The following is a 25188-nucleotide window of genomic DNA, read 5'->3' on the forward strand; positions in this document are numbered from 1 at the left end:
ACATGAACAAGCAAAGACCGACCTCATGGCAGCAGACTGCACTGCCTCTGCACAGTGCCTGCAACTAATGCGGTTAGTTCCCAGAAGGAACATTACACGCATTCAGCCAGGATGCGGCCCAGGCTACCTCTCCCCTACTTCCTCACAACCCAGGTTGGGGCCTAGGCACCCAGTTATCATACATGATTGAAGCGATAGGGTTCCTTAGGTCCACCACTTACCAGGTAAACCCCATCAATGCCCTGGAACTTTCCCAATAACCAGGGCATTCAGCATCTCCCAGATTTGGAGGCTCCTTCTGTCCCTAACAACTGGGATCAGAAGCCCTCAGGGGTTAGGCATGAGAAGGCTTGTATTCTGAGGGGTTGGCACCTAGTGGGCTCCAAGCAGGGATAAGGCCTCCAGTGAGGAGTTTGACATCATTAAATCCTATGAGGTAGGTAAATACTGTTAGCCCCATTTTACAGTTGAGGAAACAGGCACAGAAAGGTCAAATTACTTGCCCAGTGTCAAACTAGTAAGTGATAAAAAAATGGGACTAGAATTGTCCCCAGAGCCCAGGCTCTGCTCCTAGCACCCAACCAAATCCTACCAACTTGTCAAGGCCCAGCTCAAATGTGACCTCCAGGAAGCCTGGAGCTGATCATCCTCTTCTCAAATTCAAAGCACCTATACATGATTCAGCTAACCACGGGAACTCATGAACCCACTAGCATCTCCTTAGTAGGAGGGTAGAGATCATGTCTGATTCAGTTCTGTATTCCTAGCATAGAGTCTGACAAAGAGGGTGTTCAGTATGTATTTGATGAACACATGAAATGAATGAAAACATTAATGAGTGAATGAGGGTGGTTTCATGTAACTGCCTGAATCCTGAGGTCTGGTTATGCCCAGCGCCGGGATGCTGTCATACTAAGCTCTCTTGGAATCAAATTCAGCCTAGGCTCCTTCTAAAATGGGTCTCCAATATCTTTATTATTTTTCAAACACACCCACATGCGCACATGTGGACACATATACACACACGTACATACCCACATACAAGCAAAATGCAGGGGGCCCAAGGAACCCATGATTATGGGTGATGGGGTAAGGTCCAGGGTGGTGGAAGGGGGGATGGACAGATGGCCCTGTTCAGCTCAGTTCAGCTCAGCACCTCCTTCCAGAGGCCAGGATGCTCCCTGAAGCTCAGGAATTTTTGCTCCAGAACTAACATCACCTCTGTTCCTCTTCATGCTTGATAGCAGTGCCTAAATCTCATGATTATACCAAACAGGGGCAGGAGGTAGGGGAAGGTTGGGAGCCAAATATCCAGAGATTGGGAGAGGCGTAACTTAGGGATCTAGACAGGGCAGGAGGGCAGAACTACTGCTACTGCTCATTGGGGTTGGGGTTGGCATCTGGGTACTTGGTGAGGTCGAAGGTCAGGACTTTGCTGATCACACAGTCCCCTTGCTGAAGGAGGAGGGAGAAAAAGAAAAATAAAATTGTAAGGAGAGAATTAAGAGGGGTCAAGTGCCCCAGGACTGTGGGCCCTCAAACCCTCCTCCCTACATACCTGCCCAAAGCCCAGGCAATGGTTCTCTGGGTATGAGAGGATGTGCTCAGTCCCATGTGCCTTCTTTTCCTGCCTATCTCTGCACTCTCCTCCTTTTCTCTGCTGTCTGGCTGCCTCTGCCTCGCCTTTCCACCTGTCCCCAAATGCAATGGCCCTGCCCAGCTGAGCTGGCTAAGCCTCCAGGGCAGGGCTCCAACAAGCCCAGATGGCCATTCAGGACCTGAGTCCCTATGCTCCCCCACCCCCGTGCCCCTCCACTGCAGCCTTCCCTTCCTGCCCTGGGGAGTCAGGCAGGGAGTGGGGCTGGCTCCTGAGCCAGGCCCGCCCTACCTCGGGGTAGACTCCAATGAGGCTCTCAGCCTTGGTGTAGAACTCCTCCTTGAGAGAAATGACGATGGCCTGGAAGTTGCAAGTCGACTGCTCCTTGATGTAATTTGCTACCTGTGGGAGGGGCCGTGGAGCACTTAGCAGGGCTGAAGCCCTAACACTCCCTGTCTTATCCAGTCAGAACCAGAGGCAGATGGGGTGGGGTAGGGGGTGGAGGGTTGGGGGAAGAGAGGCTGAAAGGAGGCCACTGACTAGCACAGTGCGGATGCCCCTGGGCCCAGCCTCCCAGGCACAGAGAACAGGCTGCAGGAATGGCTAGGGCGCACTCAGGAGTTGTTCCCTGAAACCCAGCCCTGACCTGAGGGCCTTCCTCCCGGGCCCCACTTTCCTTGCACCCACCTTGCCAATGTTGGTGTTATCCAGGGCAGCATCGATCTCATCCAGGACGAAGAAGGGGGCTGGCTTGTAGCTGGGAGGGAACCAGTAGGTGAGCTGACACTGATGGGGGCAGGGGCGGGGCATGACAGCCCCAGAGCCCATCATACAGGCCAGCACCCGCTTCCATTTCTTCAGAGATTAAAAAACCCAGGTCTGAATGTTGCCTGAGCCCCTAAAGGCCAATATACCAACTGAGTCCTCCTTTGCATCCAGCCCTGCGCTCCAGGATCCCACAGAACAGAAGACATGGTCCTCTCTGGAGCGTCCAGGTTGGCTGGGGAGATAAAGCTGTCCTAGGCTCTGGCCATACTGACCAAGCTACCTGGAGGTCTACCCCACCCACTCACACCATGTCTCCCTGCCTCTGTACATGCTGTACCCTCTGCCTTGGAATGCCTACTGGTCTCCCTGGTTAACTTCTACTTATCCTTTGCATTTCCTACTCAAGTGTTAGCTGCCCTTGAAAGGCTTTCCTGGCTACCCACACCCTCCCAGATTGGGTTGGTGGCTCTCCTCTGTGCATCCACAGCTCACACGCTCACCCGGTTACAACATTTAGCTCACTGTCTGTTTACACATCTGGCTTCCACTAGACCATGAGCTCCTCGAAGACAGAAACCATGTCTGACTCATCTGTGTCCCTAATCCCCCAACAAGGTCTGGTACAGAGCAGCCCTCAAGAAATGCTCACTGAATGATGCTGTACAATCAAGCACTAAGTTGTGGGGGGGAGTCAGATTCAAGTACTGTTGGCATTCAGGAGGGGGAGGTCAGGGTATGCCACAGTGGTCGAAGCAGGCTTCCTAGAGGAACAGGAGGAAGACAATGAGATGTGAAGGGGTGGAAGGTGATGGCCAAGCTAGATTTGCATGAAAAGGGCTTATGAGCCAGCAACCATGTGAGCAAAAGCCTGGAGGTGGGACTGAATACATGCAGGGGAGGGCATGCTGAGTGGATGAGGCTGGATTGGGAAGACAGGTCCAGGAAACCAAGGCCAGATATGCTGTAGTAGGTAGGGAAACGGATTCAAACCAGAGTCCACCAGATCATCTTCACCTCGGCATAACTCTGCATATCCTTGGACCCCAGAGCCTCCAGTGGCCTCAGTACAGTCTCCACCAACTGCCCTGGGGGGGCACAGCCATACCTGTGGATGGCAAAGAGCAGGGCCAGAGCTGCCACTGTTTTTTCCCCCCCTGACAAGTTGTCCATGGGCCGGAAGCGTTTGCCAGGAGCCACACAGTTGTAGTTGATGCCATCCAAGTAGGGCTCCTCGGGGTTCTCAGGGCCCAGGAATGCCTAGGGGGAAAGGAGATGGGTCAAGGGTCTGGGTCTAGATGGGGATGAGGACAGGAAGCCTAGAGGGAAGGGCAAATGAGGATGGGTAGGGGCTAGTTGGGTAAGGGGCTCCAGCCTACCTGGGCACTGCTGTTACGGGACAGGGCCTTGTAGATCTCATCAATGTTGGTGGCCACTGATTCAAAACAGGCATTGAAGCGGTCAAAGCGCTCCTTCTTGATCTGTTCAAATGCCTGCTTGGCCTTCTTGGCTCGCTTTCGGGCTGCCTCAAACTCTGCCACAAGGGAAAGACAGGTGACCCCTCAGTACCCAGGCTCTGCCAAGGCTGAGGACCATGCCCTGGCAAAAATGACCTACAACTGACAATCCACAGAGCAGGGACATCCCACAGGAAGAGGAATGCCTGCGGAGGGGCCCAGGAAGACAGTTCCACGATCACCTGTATCCAGTGGGCCAGCCACATAGTGCAAAGGAAGAAACATGGGCTTGCAGCCACATAACATGGATTCTTCCCTGGGCTCTACCAGCAACCAGCTGTGTGACCTCAGGCAGGTCACTCATTCTCTCTAAACCTCAGCAGTTTTCTACTCTATAAAACAGGTGTGATAATCCCTACTGTTTAGGGCTCTTGGAAGTTTCAAGTAAGAAAGCACGTAAAAACAGGAGCTGTTGTGATGTATAACAGGCCCTTGCCATACCTCTAGCTTCCTGCCTTCATCTTAGAACCAAGAAGAAGAGGAAACCCTTACCGTCTGAGGTTTCCTGGAACTTGTCTCGGACACTTTCCAGCTTTTCCATGGCCTTCATGTTGGGGGCAGCAATACGCTGGAGCACACTCTGCTGCTCATTCAGCTTCTGCTGCAGTGTGTTCATCTCCTGCTTGATCTCCTCCTCGGCCTGGGCATCCTGCAAATCCCAGGCCCAGCAACATCAAGAAGGGCCAGGCCCCTACAGAGATACCTGATCCGAGCGGGGGCCTGGGGACCTACTCCCACGCAGAAGGCAGGTTCTTTTTCCCTAACCCTGCTCCTCTCATCAGGTCCTGCCAACAGTAACCATTCCCACCGTCCCTAGAAATTACAGGCTGACGTCGCTTTTCTCATCTCTAGCCCTTCCCCCAGGCCCTGTCAACCTCTCCATCTCTCAGGAGGAGCAGCTGGTGGTGCCCCTCTCTGGCTCTCAGCCCAGGCCATGAGCCAGCGCCATCCCAGGGTGACCTAGAGGCTCCCACACAGGCTGGTCTGGACTCCACTTACAGCTCGACAACGAATAAGGCAACTCACGTTTTCTGCTCAGATCACCACACCTGAGCAAATTCCATTTGAACTTGGTTTTAGGTCTTATGGGTATTGTGATGCATGTCTGGGCTTGTGCCTTTCTGCCACTTTTAGTCAATAAATATTTACTGAATGCCTTCCAATGCCAGGCACTGGCCACTCATATCCTGTGAGTCATGGCTCCTGTGTTCATAGAGCTCATGGACTAACAGAGGAATGCATATAAGCAAACAATCAGAACATCGTATGGTGAATACCCAAACAATGATAAACAGATGGTGATGGGTCAGCACACAAGAAGGGCACCTAACTCAGACAATGGGGCTAGGGAAGGCTTCCAGGAATATTTTTAAGCTCAGGCCTGTAGGATGAATGGTGAGGACAGAGAGAAGGAATAGTCTTCTATGCAGACAGGAGTATCACATGCAAAACCAGGGTTTATTCATGGTTCACTCAAGGAAATCAAAGCAATTCAAAAAAGTAATCAACTTTAATGAACTTCAAAAGCCAAACAGGGGAATTCCCTGGCGGTCCAGTGGTTACGACTCAGCGCTTTCACTGCCGGGGCCCATGTTCAATCCTTGATCAGGGAACTAAGACCCCGCAAGCCACACAGCACAGCAGAAAAAAAAAAGGCCAAACAAATAAGCAAAGGGCAATTCAACATGGCAATAGTAGCAACTGTGTGTGTGTGTGTGTGTGTAAGCACACGCGTGCCTGTGCGCTAGGCAAAGAGACAAAGCTGGAGGCACATGAAGAAGCCCAATGATAACGGGCCTTTTAAGAAATCTGGACTTTATCCCAAGGGAGGTGAGGTACCACTGAATGACTTCAAGCACAGGAAGGACATGAATATATATATATTTTAGAAAAGCCTTTCTGAACATCTCTCTCTCTATATATACGTATGGAGTGATTCGTGGATACAGTATAAGTAAAATATGAAAGGTACACAATAGAATGCTATCTTTTATCTAAGAGAGGAAATGTGAATAATTTACGTACAAATATATTTGTATTTTAAAAATACAACAACAACAAAAAGATAATCCAAAAACTAAAATGGTCACACATACAGGAAGGGGGGTGAAGTTGGACAAGAAAGGAAGCTAAACTTCTCTTCACATACCTTGTATTATACTTTTGGTTTTAGAATCAAATGAAGAATTTACATAATTATAAAACAAAATTAAATTGAATCAAAATGTGAAAGCCACTGGGTAAAAAAACTGTTGGGGAACAAGATACTGACAAGATGCCAAAGAATCACCCTAAAGATTCCTTATTACTTACAAAGGTAAAAGTGTATGCTTAGCATTGAGATCTGGCAATTGATACCTTAACTGAGGATCAAACCTAGCATCATGAATAGTGGGACACCCTAACACTATGTGCCTCCTGGTGTGGTGCAATATAAAGTACACAGTGGGGAGTTCCCTGGCGGTCCAGTGATTAGGACTTGGTGCTTTCACTACCATGGCCTGGGTTCAATCTCTGCTCGGGGAACTAAGATTCTGTAAGCCACGCTGCACAGCCGGCGGGGAGGGGGAGTACACAGTGAAATGTTTTTGCCAAAAAATTACTTAACCCAAATCTATCAAGCCTCTAAAATAGTTCAAACTTCCAATTTATAGGAAATACAAGGTTAGGTAGAACAAATTAAACAGAGTAATGAAAGGAAACTAACATATCCATAATGTACCCATAACATATCCTGTTCTTCAAGACAACATGTAGACTGTTCAAAAGACCAGTGTTATGAAAAAAAAAGTGAGGGGACTGCTCCACATTAAAAGAAACTAACTAACTAAATAAAAGAAACTAAAGAGACAGAACAACCAAAAGCAATGCATGAATTTGACTGGATCACAGCTTAAAAAAAACAAACTACTACAAAAGACACTTTGTAACAACTAGGGAAATTTGAATATGGGTGGAATATTAGATATAAAATTATTAATTTTCTTAGGTATAAAATTGAACTGTGGTTATGGAGGAGAATCCCTTGTTCCAGCATGCTGAAGAATTTAGAGCTGAAGTCTACAACTTCCTTCAAAAGGTTCAGCAAAAACAAAAAAAGTGTGCAGTGCAGAGGGAGGGAGAGAGTCAAGAGAGATAAGAGAGAAAGCAAACTGGGAAAATGTTCATTGGTCAATCTAAGGTGAAAGGCATATGGGTGTTCAATTGTACTTTTCTTTCAGTTTTTCTTGTAGGTTTGAAAAGTTTCAAAATTAAACTTGGAAAAAATAAAGGAGAATACTAAAAAGCAAAATCCTTTAAAAATTGAAAACTAAACAAAAGAAATCTGACTATATATTAAGCTGGTTAAACACTCAGAAGATTCTTTCAAATCACTTTAAAACATAGGAACACGACTATCCATGCCCAGTGAGCCATTAGCTTAATGAGCCATTAGCATCAAGGAAATCTTAAATAGCATTCAATAATCGAATTGTTACTAATAATATCTTATTATGATTTTCTATATATATGATAGGCTAAAGTAAATATACTATTGAATACTTGCTAGAAACCAGATTTTTAGCAAGAATAATTGGAAACTCAAACATAAAATCAACGTTAAACTGTGAAAATTACAATTTCAATTGGAAGTATCAATATGAACTCATGATACATTTTTCCCTCAAAATAAAAAATGCATTTTGTAGCCCAGTCTACTGAAAAGTTCTAGAAGCACTGAGCAAGCCAGCAGTCATGAACATTCCAGTGTCCAGATGGTAGTTGCTAAATAATAGCATTCCCTACTAAAAGAAGTCAGAGCTTCTCAGAGAAATGGCTAATTCCAGATCTGGGGTGGGAAACGTAAAGGATGAGCCTGGACATACCAGAAAGCAAGGAAGATATCAAAGACTACAAGAGGGGACTTCCCTGGTGGTCCAGTGGTTAAGAATCCGCCTTCCAATACGGGGGGACGGGTTCAATCCCTGGTCGGGGAACTAAGATCTCACATGCCACGCGGCACAGCCAGGGGAAAAAAAAAAAAAAAGACTACAAGAGTTGTGTCAAAATTATTCAGAAGGGGTTTCCCTGGTGGCGCAGTGGTTGAGAATCTGCCTGCCAATGCAGGGGACACGGGTTCGAGCCCTGGTCTGGGAAGATCCCACATGCCGCGGAGCAGCTGGGCCCGTGAGCCACAGCTACTGAGCCTGCGTGTCTGGAGCCTGTGCTCCTCAACAGGAGAGGCCGCGATAGTGAGAGGCCCGCGCACCGTGATGAAGAGCGGCCCCCGCTTGCCGCAACTAGAGAAAGCCCTAGCACAGAAACGAAGACCCAACATAGCAATCAATCAATCAATCAATCAATAAATCTTTAAAAAAAAAAAAAATTATTCAGAAGCCAACTTGAACGAGTTCCCACTGGCCAAAGATACAACACCTTGATGCAATGAGAAGGATAATAACCACAACAGAGTGCAACACATCAAATGTGTTTAAATCCATAAGTTCATAATAACATGAAAACAACTCAGTGGACAAATCTTGAGAATGCCTAAGAACCAACTCATTATTTTATAAACTGGTAAATAAAGGGCAAGAATCAAGCACATATATCCTGCCTTTCCTATACAAACTACCTCAGGGTAACCAAATAATTGACGAGAGGAAATCTCTTTACAGTATTCCAGCTAATAAAGAAATGATAGAATAAGATGACCATTTTGCAACCCCTGACAAATTATGTAATGGATCTAGGCAATAATCATCATGGCTGCAAGCCACACAAAAAGAGCCAATGACCAGACATTATAAACCTCCTGATGGAAGTAATGACGTCATATGAAGTAGTCTTGACCAAAATAAACCCCAAAACTTGAATCTAATCAAACCTCTAGATCTGAGCTGTCCAATACAGTGGCCACAAGCCACATGTCACTACTGAGCATGAAAAACGCAGCTAGTGTGACTGAGGAACTAAAGTTTTAATTTTATTGAATGCTAGCTAATTTAAATTTAAAAACGGATACTCAATTCAGTTACTACAAAACTTCTAAGTATATTTGGAACAACTTAGGTATGTGGTTCTCCTTTTTCAATTGTAAATTTTAGGATATCTAAATACAGATCAAGTATTTCTGAGTAAAATTTAGCATCCAAATTGAGATGTGCTGGAAGCTTAAAATAGATAATGAATTTTGAAGACTTAGTACAAAGAGATGGTTAAATTTCTCATCAATAATTTTTATACTGTTTACGCATTGAAATGATCATTCTTTTGGATATACTCGGTTAAACAAAATATAGTATTAAAATTAATTTCACCTTTTAAAAGTTACACATGTGGGTGATACTGTATCTCTATTGAACAGCACTGATCTACATGTAACTACCCACTTACAGGAACTATGGGGGACAGCAGAACTTATTTTTTTTGCTTTGTTCTGGGGGAACATTTTAAAAACCACAGGATACAATCAACAAAGTACAGAATGTAGAAAATCCTTCAGGAGAAATGAGCGAATTTCTTCAACAACAATAAATATTGCAGAGAAAAATAAAAACAGAGGGGGAACTTCTGGATTAAATGAGACTTAGGAGACATCATCAACCAATCACTATATCAATCATCTATCCCTCTTTCATCTTACTTGACTCCCAGTTCAAGCAAGCAAACTGTGAGTGTGTGTGTGTGTATAACAATCAGGGAAATGTGAATACTAATCATAATATTATTATTAAGGAATTATATAATAATATATAATTCTAATGTTAAGTAATTGGGTTTTTTGTATGATAATGATTCTAAATATTTTTAAGAATTTTCTCTTATAGAGATACGTTCTGAAATATTTACAAATGAAATGACATGGTGTCCAGAATTTTTAAAATGACCTGGGGGTGGGAAGGGGAGGATGGAGTGTGTGGGGGTGCATATGAAACAAGTTTGGCCATGAGTTGATAACTGCTGAAACTGGTGATGGCCACATGAGACAGCACTGTACTATTTTACTTCTGCATATGAAATTTTCCATAATAAAAATCTAATAAGAACAATAGCAAAAATCAACTTGAAGTGGCTCCCGCTGGTCAAGAATGGGACAATTTGAATATCAAAAAGAAAAATGACTCCAAATAGACTGAAACATACCAAAATACATTTGAACACTTAAGTTTATAATAAATATAAATTAGAAACCTCACTGGTCACCTTTAAAGGTTACAAGGGCAACCAACTCATTCTGAAAGCTGGTAAATAAAGGCAAAGAATTAAGTATTTATTCTACTTTTTCTGTACTAACTGAATTTCAAGGGAACCAAACAGTTGATGTGAGAAAGTTCTTTTTTAGAAATCCAATTAATAAATGTAGGAGGAATGAAAGAATCAGAAAATTACCATTTTGCAGCCCTTAATAGATGTAGGCAATGATCGTTCGTTAATAGCTGCTAAAACCAGCTGTGAAAGGCTGATAGGGAACTTTATAAGATTGATGGGGCTAACAACACCTGAACATGGTGATCATGATTGTTTTTCCTTTTTTAACTTTACATTACGTAAATTTTTAAACATTCACAGAAATGCAGAGAATAATACAATGAACCCCACGTACCCAGCTTCAATAATTATCAACTCATGGCCAATACTCTGCCATCTATACCCAATTTCTTTCTATATTCAACTATTTTAAACCAAATCTCAAATGTTTCATCCATAAATACTTTAGTATGTACCTCTAAAACAGGGTTTCTGAATCTTAGCACTAACGATATTTTGAGCCAAATAATTTGTTGTTGTGGGGGCTGTCCTTTGTGCACTGTAGGATGTTTAGCAGCATCCCTGCTGTCTACCCACTAGATACTGGTAGCAACCTCTGCCCCAGTTGCGACAACTGGGTGTGACAAGAGTATCTCCAGACATTACCAAATGTCCCCTGGGGAGGCAAAATCCACCCCACCCATTGAGAACCACTGTTGTAAAAGGTAAGGACATTTTAAAAATAAAACCACAATACCATTATCACCTAAAAATATTAACAGCAATTCCTGAACATCATAAACTATCTGGTCAGCGTTCAAATCATCCCAATTGTGTTACATAAAAAATTTTTTGCAGGTTTTTTTCAAAGCAGGTTCCAAATAAGGTGCCCACGTTACAATTGGTTGATATGTCTCTTAAATCTCATTTAATCTATAAATTCCCCTGTCTCTCTTTTCTTTGCAATGGATTCAAGGGAAGGCCACACATTGTAACTGGTTGATTTGTCTCATAAGCCTATAAAAGTTCTCCCTTTCTGTTTATTTCTTTCTTCCCATTTATTTATGGAAGAGACCAGGTCTTCTGTCCTTTAGAGTTTCCCACAGTCTGGATCTAGTTAACTGCATCCCTGTGCTTTTATTTAACATGTTCCTCTGGCACCAGTGTTTCATATAATTGGTGGACATAAAAGCTTAATCAGATCCTTGTTTGAGTTTTTGGCAAGAATATTTCATAGGTAGTGTTGAGCATTCATCAATCTTATCATTACAAAGATAGAGAGAACTGACATTCAGTGTCTACTGATGCGATGCAAAAGGAAGTTCATAAGTACACGGTACCACATATGATATATTCTTGCCAAAAATAAAAAATGAATCTGAATCCAATCAAACCACAGATTTAACTACCAGTTTATAGGAAACACAAGGATGGAAGAACATGTTAAAAAACATCATGGGACACAATCAGCCAAATTCAGAGTATAGAAAATTGTACAAGACCAATGACCCAGTTTCCTCCATAAATAGCAAGAAAAAAATAAAAAGGGATAAAAAAATGTTATAGACCATAAGAGACCAATTTAAACACACGGACCTCACTTGAATCCTGATTTAAACACAGAAACAATATTTTTAAAAAAGATATTTATGGGACATTCATGGAAATCTAAACATTTATTGAATATCAGATGACATTACACAGTTAGTGCTAATTTTTTGGTATAATATCGTGATTACATTTTTTAAAAAGGAGTCCTAGAGATATATACTGAGGTAATTATGAATGGAATATCTAGAATTTGATTTAAAATGTGCTCATCAGGAGGGGGAAGGGTATAAAAAACAGGATTGACCATATGTTGCTAATTATTGAAGCTGGATGATGGGTACCTGGGGTTCATCATATCATTCTCTCTACTTCTGTATCTGTTTGAAATTTTCCATAATAAAAAAGTTAAAAAAAAAAAAAAAAATCAAGTCCCCCTGCCTGGCTATAAGGAAAGATTGGAAAGCATCAGAAACTATTTGGAAGGCTCCTACAGTAGTCCATGTGAGTGGTGAAAGCAGCCTGAACTAGAGAGACAGTGGAAACAGAGAAAAGTAGAATTCAGTAGATATTTGGAAGGTAGACTTGACAGGGCTTGGTAATTCATTGAATATGCAAAGTGAGAGAGAGAGTTAAGGACAAGGCTCAGATTTCTGGTTTGAACCTGGGGCTGGCACTGAAGAGAAGAGGCCGATTTGGGGAGGAAGGCTGGGGTTTGAGGTACCTGTGGGCCCTAGCATAGAGATGGCAGCTGAAGCCAGGGGAGTAGAGGAGATACCCAGGATGAGAGAACACCAAATGAGAAGGAAAGGATGCCTGGGACAGAGCCCTGAGGAACCCCCGAGGTCTATCTGTTCACTGTACAGGAGCCTGTTCTCCGTGTATCTGGGCTGAGATGTGTACACAGGTGGAAGGGGAAGACTGGCAACAGGCAGGGATGGGGGCAGCTGGGGGTGGAGGTGGAAGATGTGCCTGTGTTTGTGTTTGCATATGGGGGGAAGCCATGGATCACAACTCCACCCCCCCCCCCGCCTTGCCAGCTCGCCCCTCTTTCCAGACGTGGTCTGTCTCCACAGGGCCCCCAGATGAGCTGACCCTTTCTCTGGACAGCTGGGAGGATGTACCCACTCCCCGAGGCTGAGCCTCACCTTCAGATCCTCACACAGGTCGCCGTAGTCAATCTCGATGAGGGCCTCTCGTGCATAGATATTGGAAGTTCGTTGGGAGCCACTCACTGAATCCTCCCCCTGGGAGCTACCCTGCAATGGCGAGAGGGAGATTCAAATGGAGCCGAATGGCCATAAGAGCACTTGCTCCTCTAGAGGGGGCTGAGGGGCTCCTTTGCAGCCTTCGATGTCTTTGAGAAGCACCTTGCTAGAAAGTACTTGTGGCAAAAGGAAGAGCAGCTCTGACAGCAGGAAGATCTGAGTTCAAAATTGGGCTCTACCGCCGACTAACCGTGTGACCCTGGGCAAGCCATGCTGTTGCTTGAATCCTCATTTAAACACACAAACCCTCATCTGTAACACAGGACGATGCCTGCCTGGCAGGGTTGTGCTTAGGATTAGGAGTAATTATATCACATGCTACCATGATGCCTGGCACACTGCCGGTGTTCAAAATATTTTGCTGAATTAAATGGAAATGCTATTTGGGAAGAAAGGAGGGAGAAAGACGTGTGGGACTGAAATACATGTTCAGGTCAAAGACAAGATATCTGCAAACCTCCTCTCAGTTAACATTCCCACCCCTTTGCTACCAAGCTTCACTTTCAGTGGATAAAATGCCTTGGCTCTTCTATTGGCTGGTGTCCCTCCCTTTCCCATAACTAAGCTTCATCACCTCTGCATTGCTGATGTCCCTTACCCAACTCTCTCCTGGCCAACCTCCCTCACTGCAGCTAAGTTACCATCCCTCAGGTCCCTCAATTCCGTCTTCCTTTGCTCTTGGCTAATGTCCCTCAATTCCCACTCCTACCAATATCCATCACCTGCTGGAACTATCTTAGCTCAAGTCCCTAAGGTTAATGAATGACTTCCTCTTCTCCTGGCTTACCTCCCTCACCACCTACTGACATGCAGCCCTACCCCCAACAACTTCCCTCTCACACCAAGGCTATTACCTTTCACCTCACCTGCCTTCACAGCCTCACCCTGCCTCATCTCCCCTGCATCCCTCCTTTTGTCTCTCACCACCTGCACCCACCATCCTTTTCTCTCTCACCACCTGCACCCACCATCCTTTTCTCTCTCTCTCACCTGCCCTCCCTAGCGACCTTCATCCCCCATTCCTGGTTATGTTATTCACAGCCCACACCCACCACCAGCCTTAATACTCACCTCTTCCTGACTAATATCATCCATGGTGCCCTTAGACAGTGGCAACTTGATGTCCTGCATCTTGCAGGCCTGTAGCAGGTTGTGGCGGTCACTGCGTTTCTGTTCAAGCTTGGTCTCAATGGCTGTCACCTCCTTCTGTAAATGGGTCATTTCCCTAAGAAGATCGAGGGAGATAGGTGAGACCCAAATCCAGCAAGCTGCCCGTACTACGTACTTCCCCCAGGCCCAGGCCTGAACCCACTCACTTGTTGGCGCCCCCCAGTTTCTTACGAATCTCCTCCATCTCATGGTTCTTGTCATTCACCTCTGACTTCTTGGCCAGGTGCTGATTCTTCAGGTCTTGTAGCTGGGCCATGGTCTCATCTATGATCTTCATGTGTCTTTGTTCCTCCTGGTCCCAGCAGGGTGAACAGGACAAGAAGTGAAGGCTTTCCCCAGCTCACCTTGGGATCTTCTCCCATTGTCCCCACCCTTTACACCAGACAGTATGCTGGAATCTGTTTCAATGAGCTCTGCTTTTACAAACCCCCATCACCCCTCTGAGTTCTTTTACCTTTTTCCAAATTATTTTGTTGACCTCCCCCTTACCCCAATATACAAGTTGCCTGCTGTAGAAAAGTTCAAAGTATAGGAAAAGTATGAAGCAGGAGGAAAAAAAGAAATTACTTGTAATCGCACCAGCCAGAGAGAACCAATTAACATTTAGCCTATTTCCCCTCAGCATTACTTATGGACAGGTCTACATAGCTGAGACTAGATTGTAATTAAAAGTCTATATTCTGACTTAATGTTATTTAAGCATCTTTTCCACACCAAGACTACTGTCATGAGCAATAACATCAATGTTTTTGTAACACCCACAAAAACAATACTGTGTACTTTCCATGAGTACATATATATGAATGCAAAAGTATTTAAGTAAATGCCTATAAGGTCTGGAAGAATACACCCTACATGAGATTAGCCCCAGGAAGAGTAAGGGGACTGGGATTGAGAGTGGTCAGTCAAAGGGGACTGTCATCTTACCTATTATGTTCTGATTTTTTTTTAAAGGAGAATGTTTTCATTTTGATCTGAAAGTCACAGAAGGGGACATATCCGCAACTTTCTCTCAAATGGCTCATAAGAAATAATATGCAGGGCTTCCTTGGTGGCGCAGTGGTTAAGAGTCCGCCTGCTAATGCAAGGGACACGGGTTCAAGCCCTGGTCCGGGAAGATCCCACATGCCGTAGAGCAACAAAGCCCGTGCGCCACAGCTACTGAGCCTGCGCTCTAGAGCCCAGGAGCCACAACTACTGAGCCCGTGTGCCACAACTCCTGAAGCCCGCACGCCTAGAGCCTGTGCTCCGCAACAAGAGAAGCCACCTCAATGAGAAGCCCGTGCACCGCAACGAAGAGTAGCCCCCGCTTGCCACAACTAGAGAAAGCCCATGCACAGCAATGAAGACCCAAAGCAGCCAAAATATAAAAAATATAATAATTTAAAAAAACTTAAAAAATAAACAACCTGGGGGACCTCCCTGGTGGCGCAGTGGATAAGACTCCGCGCTCCCAATGCAGGGGGCCTGGGTTCAATCCCTGGTCAGGGAACTAGATCCTACACGCATGCCGCAACTAAGAGTTCGCATGCCAGAACTAAGGAGCCCGCCTGCTGCAACTAAGACCCAGCACAACCAAATAAATAAGTAAATAACAAAACAAAAAACAAAAAACAAAAACATCAACCTATGTGTCAGCATTTTGGATTTCCTCATGTATTACTGAGGAGAAATGTATTCTGAAGACTCTCAATGGATGGTGCCATATGGCCTAAGAATGTTGGTTTTGTGCATCATGGCCAGTATCCTTTTTTTTTTTTTAAAAAATCTTGGGTGATGTGATAGGAAACAAATTACACATAATTGTTTTAATTTGCATTCCTTTGATTTCTACTAAGGCTAAATTATATATACGTGTTTATGGGTTATGTGAATCTCTTCTTGAACTGTTTGTGCCACTTACTCATTTTTTCTCCCTATTTAGGTCTTGGTGTTTTTCTTATTTAGAAGAGGGCTTTATAAATTATGGATATTATCTCTTCCAATTTTTCCTCTTAGCTTTTAGTTTAGTTTTTCATGGTCTCCTTCCTTACCTTCTTGAGCTTTTCTATCTCATTTTCATCTTTTTTCACTGTCTGCTCCCACATGTGTACTTTATCCTGGTCCTCCTTCAGTTGGTTCTTTTCAAAATCCAATTGGATGCCCAAGCGAGTCTTCTGATTCTCGAACTCCAAACTGTGGGGAGAAAGGAGAACTAGGCCTAGGGCACAGGGACTCAGTTACTGCTGAATTTTAGTCACCGCTCAGCTCATCCACATAAAACTGTCCCCTGAAGTTACAGAACTAAGTTCCTTGGCCTAGCTTTGTAGATATGGCACAAGGCAGAGGAGATTGGGCCAAACTCCATGAATCCTCCTTTAAACACTGGAGCCCCCGTTCCGAGTTCCTAGAAGGAGGCACAAAAAGGTCCACCTGAACCCACCAGCTAAGATAATTCCTATTTATTAAGCTTCTATGTAATTTACATACATTACCTCTAATCCTCTAATGAACAGCTCCACAAGAAGGCATTATTATGCTAATTTTACAAATGAGGAAACTTGGGCCAAGAGGTAAAAGACCTTGCCCAAGGTCACAGAGCTGGCAAAGTGAGATTAGATCCCAGGTGTAAACACCAAAACCTGGGTTTCTTCTCCTACGGCATCCTTGCAATATAATGTGGTGGGATAAGGGGACTGGTATCCCAACTCTGTCATTTACTATGAATCTCAGACAACTTAGTCATACTCTCCATGCCTGTTTTCTCACCTGAAAAATGGAAATAATAATAGTACTTACCTCAGAGTTATTGGGAGTTAATATGTATAAAGTCCTTAGAACCATGCCTGGTACACAGTAAGTACTCAACAAATTTTAGTTATCATCACCATCTCCAGGTATACTGGCTGTATTCAGTTCATATTCAGTTCATGGGCTTTGACTCTTTCCAACTACCCCCTAACCCCCGCATACACCTCTGCCCCAACATTCCAGAATCTCTAAAGGGGCAGAGCTTGGGTAGTAAAAAAAAAAAAAAAAAAAAAAAAAAAAAAAAATGGAGAAAATAGATTCCTGCTAGTTCCCTCCTCCCTATCTCTATAGAAACTCAAGAGTATGTAACCAGCATATGCAGATACTAGCAGGACAGGCAGGTCTAACTTCCAACTGTCCCTCCACCCCCCAATATGGTGTGACAGATGCTGCCAGATGTCATGCTAGCAGCTTAAACCTATTAGTCACTATAATCCAAATGGAATGTAATTAACTCTATAATTTTGAGCTATGCAATTTTAAGTTCAATCTCCTAAGCATGACTCACAAAGCCTTCTGTGATCTGGCCCCTGCTGACCTCTCCACACCTCCGCCTTCCTCCTGACCCCATTTTTCTGCTCCAGACATTCAATACTTAGTTTGCAGAACAAGGTATGCTCTCTCACACCTCTGAGCATGCTGTTCTCACTGCTTGGAACTCCCTTCTTCTGTCTACTGCTTGGTTGGCTAAATCCTACTCACTCTACAGGTCTCCAGTTCATCACTCCTTGGTCTGCAAAACCTTTCCTGACGATTGTGAGCAGGTTCTTAGTTTCTACTACACTTTGTTGGGTTCCTCCCTTTTTGGTGTAATCATACCCCATAGTCCATAAAACACTTATGATTGCTGTCTGTACAAGACCTTTCCCTTGTCTCCTTTGGTTCAATCTGATTTCTACTCCTATTATCTTCCCTACAGTGAGCATGTACACCCAAGTGACATACATACATACATACACACACATACATACGTACGTATATAACCTTAAAAATGCATATCCTTGTAAAATGTTGTTTTGTTTTTAAATTTATACAAATGTACAGTGTTATAAATTTATCCTGTTACTGCCTGTAAATCTAGTTCTTGTCTGAACTGCTACACAGTATTCCATAGTCTGTATAGTCATCACATTTAACTTATACTTCTCTGCAGTGATGGCCATCTACATTGCCACCAATGTCCCACTATTACAAATTATGCCAAGATGAACAACTTTGAATGTGTCTCTTTGTCACCCTGTGGCCAAGACTCTCTCTGGGATGTACTCAGGAGTGGCTTTGCTAAGTCATTGGGCTCGTGTAGACTTATTTTCACCAAATACTGCTAGATTGTTTTAATTCGCATTTCCTCTAATTAGGAATGAGATGGAACATCAATTCACAGTTATTAGCCATTCGAGCTTCTCTTTCCATGAAATGCTAACTACATCCTCTCTCCATTATTCTACTGGGTCTCTAGGTTTTTATTTTTCCTTTTGTTGATTTGCAGCTCCTTGAACATTTTCCTCTGTCTTTTCTATCTACCTCAAGTACAGCATCATTCTGAAACTGCTGATCTACTTGTTCGTCTCCCTCATTACTCCATAACTCCCTGAGGACAGGGACAGTCTCTGATTCAATTCTATATCCCTTGAGCCTGACTTGGGGGTAGGAGAGCAATGAACAGTTACTGTATGGGTGATGGGCTAGACGAACTGCTGACTGAAGCCCTGGGTCCAGGGGGTGACCTCCTTCAGAGAGACTGTGTCGTGTTCATCTATCTTACCCTCATCTCCCCACCCTCTCCAATACCTAGCACAGGACAACTTGGCACAAGTAGGTATTCACACAAGGTTTGTTGAACAAATGAATAAACTAAAGTGGGAAAGAAAGGAGAAACTTGCTTTGTTCTTACTATTCTTCCAACCTAGAACTTTGGTCCTCCTCTCCCACATCACCCATCAGGACAATGACAATAATAAAAGCTAATATCTATTGGGAGTTCCCTGGTGGTCTAGTGGTTAGGATTCGGTGCTTTCACTGCCATGGCCCAAGTTTAATCCCTGGTTGGGAAACTGAGATCCTGCAAGCCACATGGCGCGACCAAAAAAAAAAAAACTAATATCTATTGCTCTTAGTAGGTGCAAAGTATCATGCTAAATACTTTATAAGGATTAAGCCCAACCTCTGATCCACCCCAACAATTCTATGAGATAGGTATCACAATTATCCCACTTGATGCATAAGGAAACTGGGGCTTAGAGAGGTCAAGTCACTGCCCAAGATAAATGAACCATGGAGCTGGGATTTTAACCCAGGTAAACCACGTTTAAAGGTGGTACTCTTAATCCCTATACTGTGCCACACGCTTCCCTGATGTCCCTGTTCTTTAAGGCTGACCTACCATAAATGCCCATCGTTGTAAAAGCTGCTCCCTGCCTTATGATGGCATTTGACTTCCCAGATGTCAGGCTAGGGGCTCAAGGGCACCCCAGTCTCCCCTTCTAACCACACTTCCACCTACCGCTTCTTGGCGATTTCATTCTGCCGCTTCACCTTCTCTTCCTCAAATTCCCGGATGTTGCGCACACCAATCTCCCGACAAAACTCTTCAAATACCTCATCCTCTACCTGAGGGGAGAAGCAAGGGAGAGAAAAGGCCCTCTGGGTCAGAGTGCTGCTTCCAGCCTCAGTCCTGCCCTGATGCACATGCTGGCATGGCTCATCCTCTACCAACCTGGTTCATTTTCTCCTTCAAGTCTTTCATTTCCCTCTCTCGACTCTGGATGATCCTCTTGATATCATTGATTCGAGGCCCAAAGTTGGCTAGCTCACTCTCCAGCTTGGACTTTTCCTGAAGGAAACAGGGTTGAGAGGACAAAAGAGACCAGGATCCTTGGAGAAAAAGAGCCACCCTGAGTATACTGGCCCCATGGACAAAAAGGGCTAACTCGCCACATGCTGAGAGAACCTGACTTAGCACTGCTGTCAAGGCTGCATCATCTCTCACTTGGACCATCACATGGCTTCCTCCCTGGCCTCTAGTCAGCCAGCTTCAATCCAAAAGGCTGGGCACACAGTAAACATCATTACTTACAGGTCCACACTCCCTCATCAATAACCCCTGGGGCCAGATATGTTTTGGAATTCAGACTTTTTGATTTTAGAAAAATGATACATATACTACATATTACATAACACCTCCAGGGTGAGCTGGGGAACCACCCATAATCAAACACATTAGTATATCTATAAAAGTACCCCCACCCACAGGGACTGAAATATCTGTAGCTCACTTTGAAAACTTTCAGAAGAAACTCAAATATTTGTTGAATGAATTAGTTATGTTAATAGCACCTAACATTTACTGAACATTCACTGGCTATGAGGAATCAGTCTAAATACTTCACATATATTAACTCATTCAATCTTTGTAAGGACCCTATAATTCTAACTCCCACTTTACAGATTAAGATGAAAAAATTGACACTGAGAGGTTTATTTTGTTTGTTTTTTGTTTTTTTTCCTGTTTTGTTTTGTTTTTTGAGTACCTGCAATACATATGTTTGACAAAGATATTGTTTCTGGAATATATTTTTCAAAAAACTTACAAACCAATACAAAAATGAGCAAAAGATTTGAACAGATACAACACAGAGGTTTAGTAACTTGCCTAATGTCATACAGAGCCAAGATCTGAACCCCTGCTTGTCTGACTTTATGCTATGTCTGGTTCCCCAAAGGAAGTGGGACAAGTTCCCCACCCCCAGAAAAACCTAGGCCAGGAATGTGAGGATGGCCTTTGGCAAACAGGGCTGAAGGCCAGGCCCCACCTGCAGGTTCAGGGCCAGATGCCGTGTCTTGGTCTGTTCTAGGTCACTCTGTGAGTACTTGAGCCGCATCTGCAGTCCGTGGGCCTGAGACTGCACCTGACGTAGTTCTGCCTCTTTCCGCTTTGCCTTCATCTGCTCCTAAAGTGGACAAGAGAGAGGGGCTAGGTGGTAAGAAGGTGGCCAGCTGGCCTGGGCTTCGGACCCCCATTCCTAGGGACAGCCCTGCCTATGGCTTACCTTCAGCTCTTCTGTCAACCGCTCTTTCTTCTCTTTCAACTTGTCTACTGCTTTCTCATCCCAGCGCCGGGCCTTGGCCTTCAGATCACTAGCCCCGCCAGAGATCACCCCTGACTTCTGGAACAGGGTCCCATCCAGTGCCACTGTCTACATACAGCAGGGAGTAGAGAGGAGAGGGGAGAAGCTAAACAGAGGAATCGCCAATACTAAGCTTGTCCAGCTCCAATTTGGGCAAGGGAATCCATACCTTGTGGCGCTGATGGCCTCCAAAGGCAATGCGGCGGGCATCCTCCACATTGTCACAGACAAGGGCATTGCCACAGGCGTACTGCAGGGCTTTTTTGATGTGAGGTGGCTCATAGCGAATAACATCAATCACCAGCTTGGCCCCCTTCAGCTCCCGGAGTTTCTCATCTGTAGGTTTCACCTGTGAGAAGAAGCTCAGTTAAGTGGCAGAACACGGAGGGCTAGGAAGAGCAGCCCTCTCACACTGCCCTGACCCCATCACCACCAGCTTCACCTCCAGGTAATCAAGAGGCAAGAAGGTCTCAGGCTCCCCACGCTGCTCCTTGATATACTGAATACAGTCCCGGCCTGTCTTCTCTGAGTCCACAATAATGGCATCCATGTTCTTACCCAAAACCTTGGTTACTGCAATCTGATACTTCTTTTGTGTGGGCTGGCAGAGGTCAATGAGGCGGCCGTACTAGGAAAAGTCAGAAGAGAAGAGTGAAGCATGAGGCTTTTGGGAGCTGGCCTGGGAACCCCAATTCCCAGCCTGGAAGGGGGTGGGAGCAGGTCAGAATTTCTATGAGGAACACAGCCCCCACACTATGGAAGAAAAACCTACTCTGGCCCCAAAGCAACAACAACTTCAGGCAGTCATGTCTGAATCCAAAAATCATCTTTCTAAACCTCACTTTTACCATTTCACAGACCACTGCCACCCCAGGCATTATGCCAGAGACCCTATATGCATTATATCAAATTCTCACAAACACCCAGCAAAGTAAATCTCTTTGTTCAGTTCACTTCCCCCATGCCCCCCAAATCAACCATGGTTCCCTAAGAACTATCAGATAAAGGGTAAGATCTTTAAGGGCAGTGACTGAGCTTAACTCCTTCTTATCAACTCCCCAGCAGTGTCTATAGGAAAGATCAGGAAATAGTTGTGGAACCCAATTAAGTTGAACCCAGGGATGGAATTACAGCCATAGAGGAGTAATATTCAGGGAATCTGGGGACTCAGGATTTGGTTTAAGAGGCCAAGAGATCTGATAAAGCCTAGTGAATGAGCTGGTTGTTACATGCCAAAGAAGCTCATACTGAAGCCTGCACAGAGCTACTTCCTGGGAGCTAATTCCTGCCCTGTGGCCCCTTCCCTTCCCAAAGCCCTCTCCAGTTTCCCCACCTCCCACAGAGGAGTGGACACAAGCAAGACAAAACTTTCAGAAAGATACAACTGGTGTGATGAAAAGAACACGAGGTTAAGAATCAGAACAAGTTGGGTCTGAACTGCAGTTTTTTTTCTTTTTTTAAATTTTATTTATTTATTTATTTTGGCTGTGTTGGGTTTTCGTTGCTGCACGCGGGCTTTCTCTAGCTGCGGTGAGTGGGGGCTACTCTTCGTTGCGGCGCGTGGGCTTCTCACTGCGGTGGCTTCTTTTGTTGCGGAGCACGGGCTCTAAGCACGCGGGCTTCAGGAGTTGTGGCGCGCGGGCTCTAGAGCGCAGGCTCAGTAGTTGTGGCACACGGGCTTAGTTGCTCTGAGGCATGTGGGATCTTCCCGGACCAGGGATCGAACCTGTGTCCCCTGCACTGGCAGGCGGATTCTTAACCACTGCCCCACCGGGAAGTCCCTGAATTGCAGTTCTTATACTTATAAGCTACGCTGTTTTGAGCAAGTCATTTAACCTCTCTGACCCTCAGTTTCCCTAGCTGTAAAAATGGGATTAGCAATCCTGTCCTCACAGGGCGGCTGTGAAAATTATCTGACAGTGAGTGTGAAAGTAAGTGCTCAGGAAATGAGTTCCCTCTCCACTCTTACCACAGAGCCAGGGTACAGGCGCTTGATGCTTTCCATAATTTCTGCCTTTCGCTGTTGGCGGCTGCTCTCCTGGCGGTCAATGCGTGCATCCCCCAGCTGCTCCATCACCTGGTTCAGCTCCTTATTGATCTCATCAATTCGCCGCTTGGCCATCTCCACCTCCTCTGTCAGCTCCCCCTCTAGCTTCTTCTGCTCCTCGAGGGACTGCCTACAAAGTAAGGAAACACAAGGGTTACCCTGGCTGGCCAGAAAATATTCCTGGCCGAGAGGGACTCTGTGGGTCCTGCCTGGAGAGGGGCAGGACAGGAAGGGTTCACAAGAACAGGCCTGGAAGTAAGAGGGAAGGTTACAAGGCCACATACTTGCTAGTTGTGATGTATTCCTCCAGTTTCTCAATCCGCTTCTGATTCTCTTCAATCTCCCTCAGCTTTTGCTTGATCTTGGCCTGGGAGAAAGACAAATACACTACATCACCATAGGCTGAGTAAGTTAACTCCAAGACCATGGGGCCCTGGCTCACCCTCCCCATGTGCCTGCTCATCCAAGAGCCCAACAGTCACAGACAATGGGTCACTAGTGCAGGAGGCCCATTAAAAAGCAGACACACAGGGACTTCCCTGGTGGTGCAGTGGATAGGAATCCGCCTGCCAATGCAGGGGACATGGGTTCGATCCCTGGTCCGGGAAGATCCCACATGCTGCAGAGCAACTAAGCCCGCGAGCCACAACTACTGAAGCCCGAGCACCCTAGTGCTCGTGCTCCGCAACAAGAGAAGCCATCGCAAGGAGAAGCCGGCACACCGAACAAAGAGTAGCTCCCGCTCGCCACAAAAAGAGAAAGCCCGCGCGCAGCAACGAAGACCCATCGCAGCCAAAAATAAATCAAATTAAATCTTAAAAAAAAAAAGCAGACATACAGATGGTGTTCAATGTGGCTCTGCTAACTGATGGGGTCACCCTGGGCCCTATGAAACCCTCTCATAGGTGTTCTACCCAGCCTGGGCTAACTTCCTCACCAATCAAGAGAGGCTCGAACCAAAACAAAGTAAAGCTTTCTGGGCCCTTCTGCACCTCTGTTTTCTCATCTGTAAAATGCAGGTAACCTCCACTTCATATGATATCCATTAAGTGCTTAACATACTTAGCTGTTAATACTAATGCCTAACGCCGTCTTTTAAATATTTAAAAGTACTTAGCATAATGTCTGGAACATTGTAGGCTCTTGGGGTACTATAATAACTTTCTATCATTCTTATTATTTTATTATTATTGTTATTAGGAAAACAGTAAGTGAAGTATACTTCAAAGTGTGGGCTTTAGGGACTTCCCTGAAGGTCCAGTGGTTAGGACTCTGTGCTTCCACTGCAGGAGGCGCAGGTTCGATCCCTGGTCGGAGAACTAGGATCCCACATGCCGCAAGGTGCGGCCAAAAAAAAAAAAAAAGTGTGGGCTAGACTGCCCAGGTTCACATCCCAGTTCTGCCACTTAATAACCTTAGGCAAATTACTTCACCTCTGTGCTGTACTTTCCTCATTTGGAAAATGAGGAATTAAATGACTGCATACATGTAAAAAACAGTGTCTAGCACACAGTAAGTGCTTGCTAGATGTTAGCTATTGTCATTACTGTTAAGACTATCATTACTTCCTTTTCTCTGGACCATCATTCCTAATCTTGTACGGCATGCCCACCTCTGTCTCTACTTTCTTCCGCTCTTCCAGATCCAGCCGGTCCTGGTCGGCCTTCTGGTCTCGATTGAACTTCTCCAGCTCCTGGGCCAGGGTAGCTGCTCTCTTGCTGGCTTCTTCTTTCAACCGGTGATATTTCTTCACCTGTGTCAGGGACAGGGAAGGAGGACAGGGATGACCAAGTCAGTCCATGTCAGCCCAGCGATCTCTCTACTCCCCACCCCCCCAAGAGCTTACCTGATTCTCCTCCAGGGTCAAATCTCTGCCCTGACTCTGACTCTCCTCTTCCATCCGTTCCTCAAACTCCTGCCGGGCTTTCTCCACTGACAGCATCTCCTTTTCCAGCTCATCCATGTCACCTTTACGCTTCTTGTAATGCTTCTGAGCATTCTGTAGGGACTTCTTGGCTGCTTCCAGCTTCTTGATTTTGTGGGAGGTATTCTCCTTGGCTTTGATGTACTGAGGCCGCTTCTGGTTCAGCTCTGAGTCCTTCTCCCTTTTGCCAGAGGGGAGGGGGGA

General features: G+C 45.1%; 1 protein-coding gene across 1 annotated transcript in view; it reads right to left on the bottom strand.

Moving 5' to 3' along the window:
- Window positions 1-948: 948 nt before the first annotated feature.
- The window catches only part of SMC1A (structural maintenance of chromosomes 1A), a 31860-nt gene continuing 7620 nt past the window's right edge, over window positions 949-25188 (bottom strand). Inside the window, exons 6-25 of the mRNA XM_061179431.1 lie at window positions 24907-25165; window positions 24673-24813; window positions 23345-23427; window positions 22983-23190; window positions 21456-21641; window positions 21183-21362; window positions 20936-21082; window positions 20699-20836; window positions 19603-19719; window positions 19390-19496; window positions 16130-16271; window positions 14243-14388; window positions 13998-14151; window positions 12807-12917; window positions 4372-4528; window positions 3742-3896; window positions 3471-3622; window positions 2285-2354; window positions 1889-1999; window positions 949-1455 (exon numbers count right to left, since the gene is read on the bottom strand). Coding sequence (XP_061035414.1) covers window positions 1372-1455; window positions 1889-1999; window positions 2285-2354; window positions 3471-3622; window positions 3742-3896; window positions 4372-4528; window positions 12807-12917; window positions 13998-14151; window positions 14243-14388; window positions 16130-16271; window positions 19390-19496; window positions 19603-19719; window positions 20699-20836; window positions 20936-21082; window positions 21183-21362; window positions 21456-21641; window positions 22983-23190; window positions 23345-23427; window positions 24673-24813; window positions 24907-25165 — 2848 coding nt within the window. The 3' untranslated portion in view covers window positions 949-1371. The remainder of the gene's footprint in view (window positions 1456-1888; window positions 2000-2284; window positions 2355-3470; window positions 3623-3741; window positions 3897-4371; window positions 4529-12806; window positions 12918-13997; window positions 14152-14242; window positions 14389-16129; window positions 16272-19389; window positions 19497-19602; window positions 19720-20698; window positions 20837-20935; window positions 21083-21182; window positions 21363-21455; window positions 21642-22982; window positions 23191-23344; window positions 23428-24672; window positions 24814-24906; window positions 25166-25188) is intronic.

This window comes from Eubalaena glacialis, chromosome X (genome assembly GCF_028564815.1).
Source record: "Eubalaena glacialis isolate mEubGla1 chromosome X, mEubGla1.1.hap2.+ XY, whole genome shotgun sequence".
Taxonomy (NCBI): Eukaryota; Metazoa; Chordata; class Mammalia; order Artiodactyla; family Balaenidae; genus Eubalaena; species Eubalaena glacialis.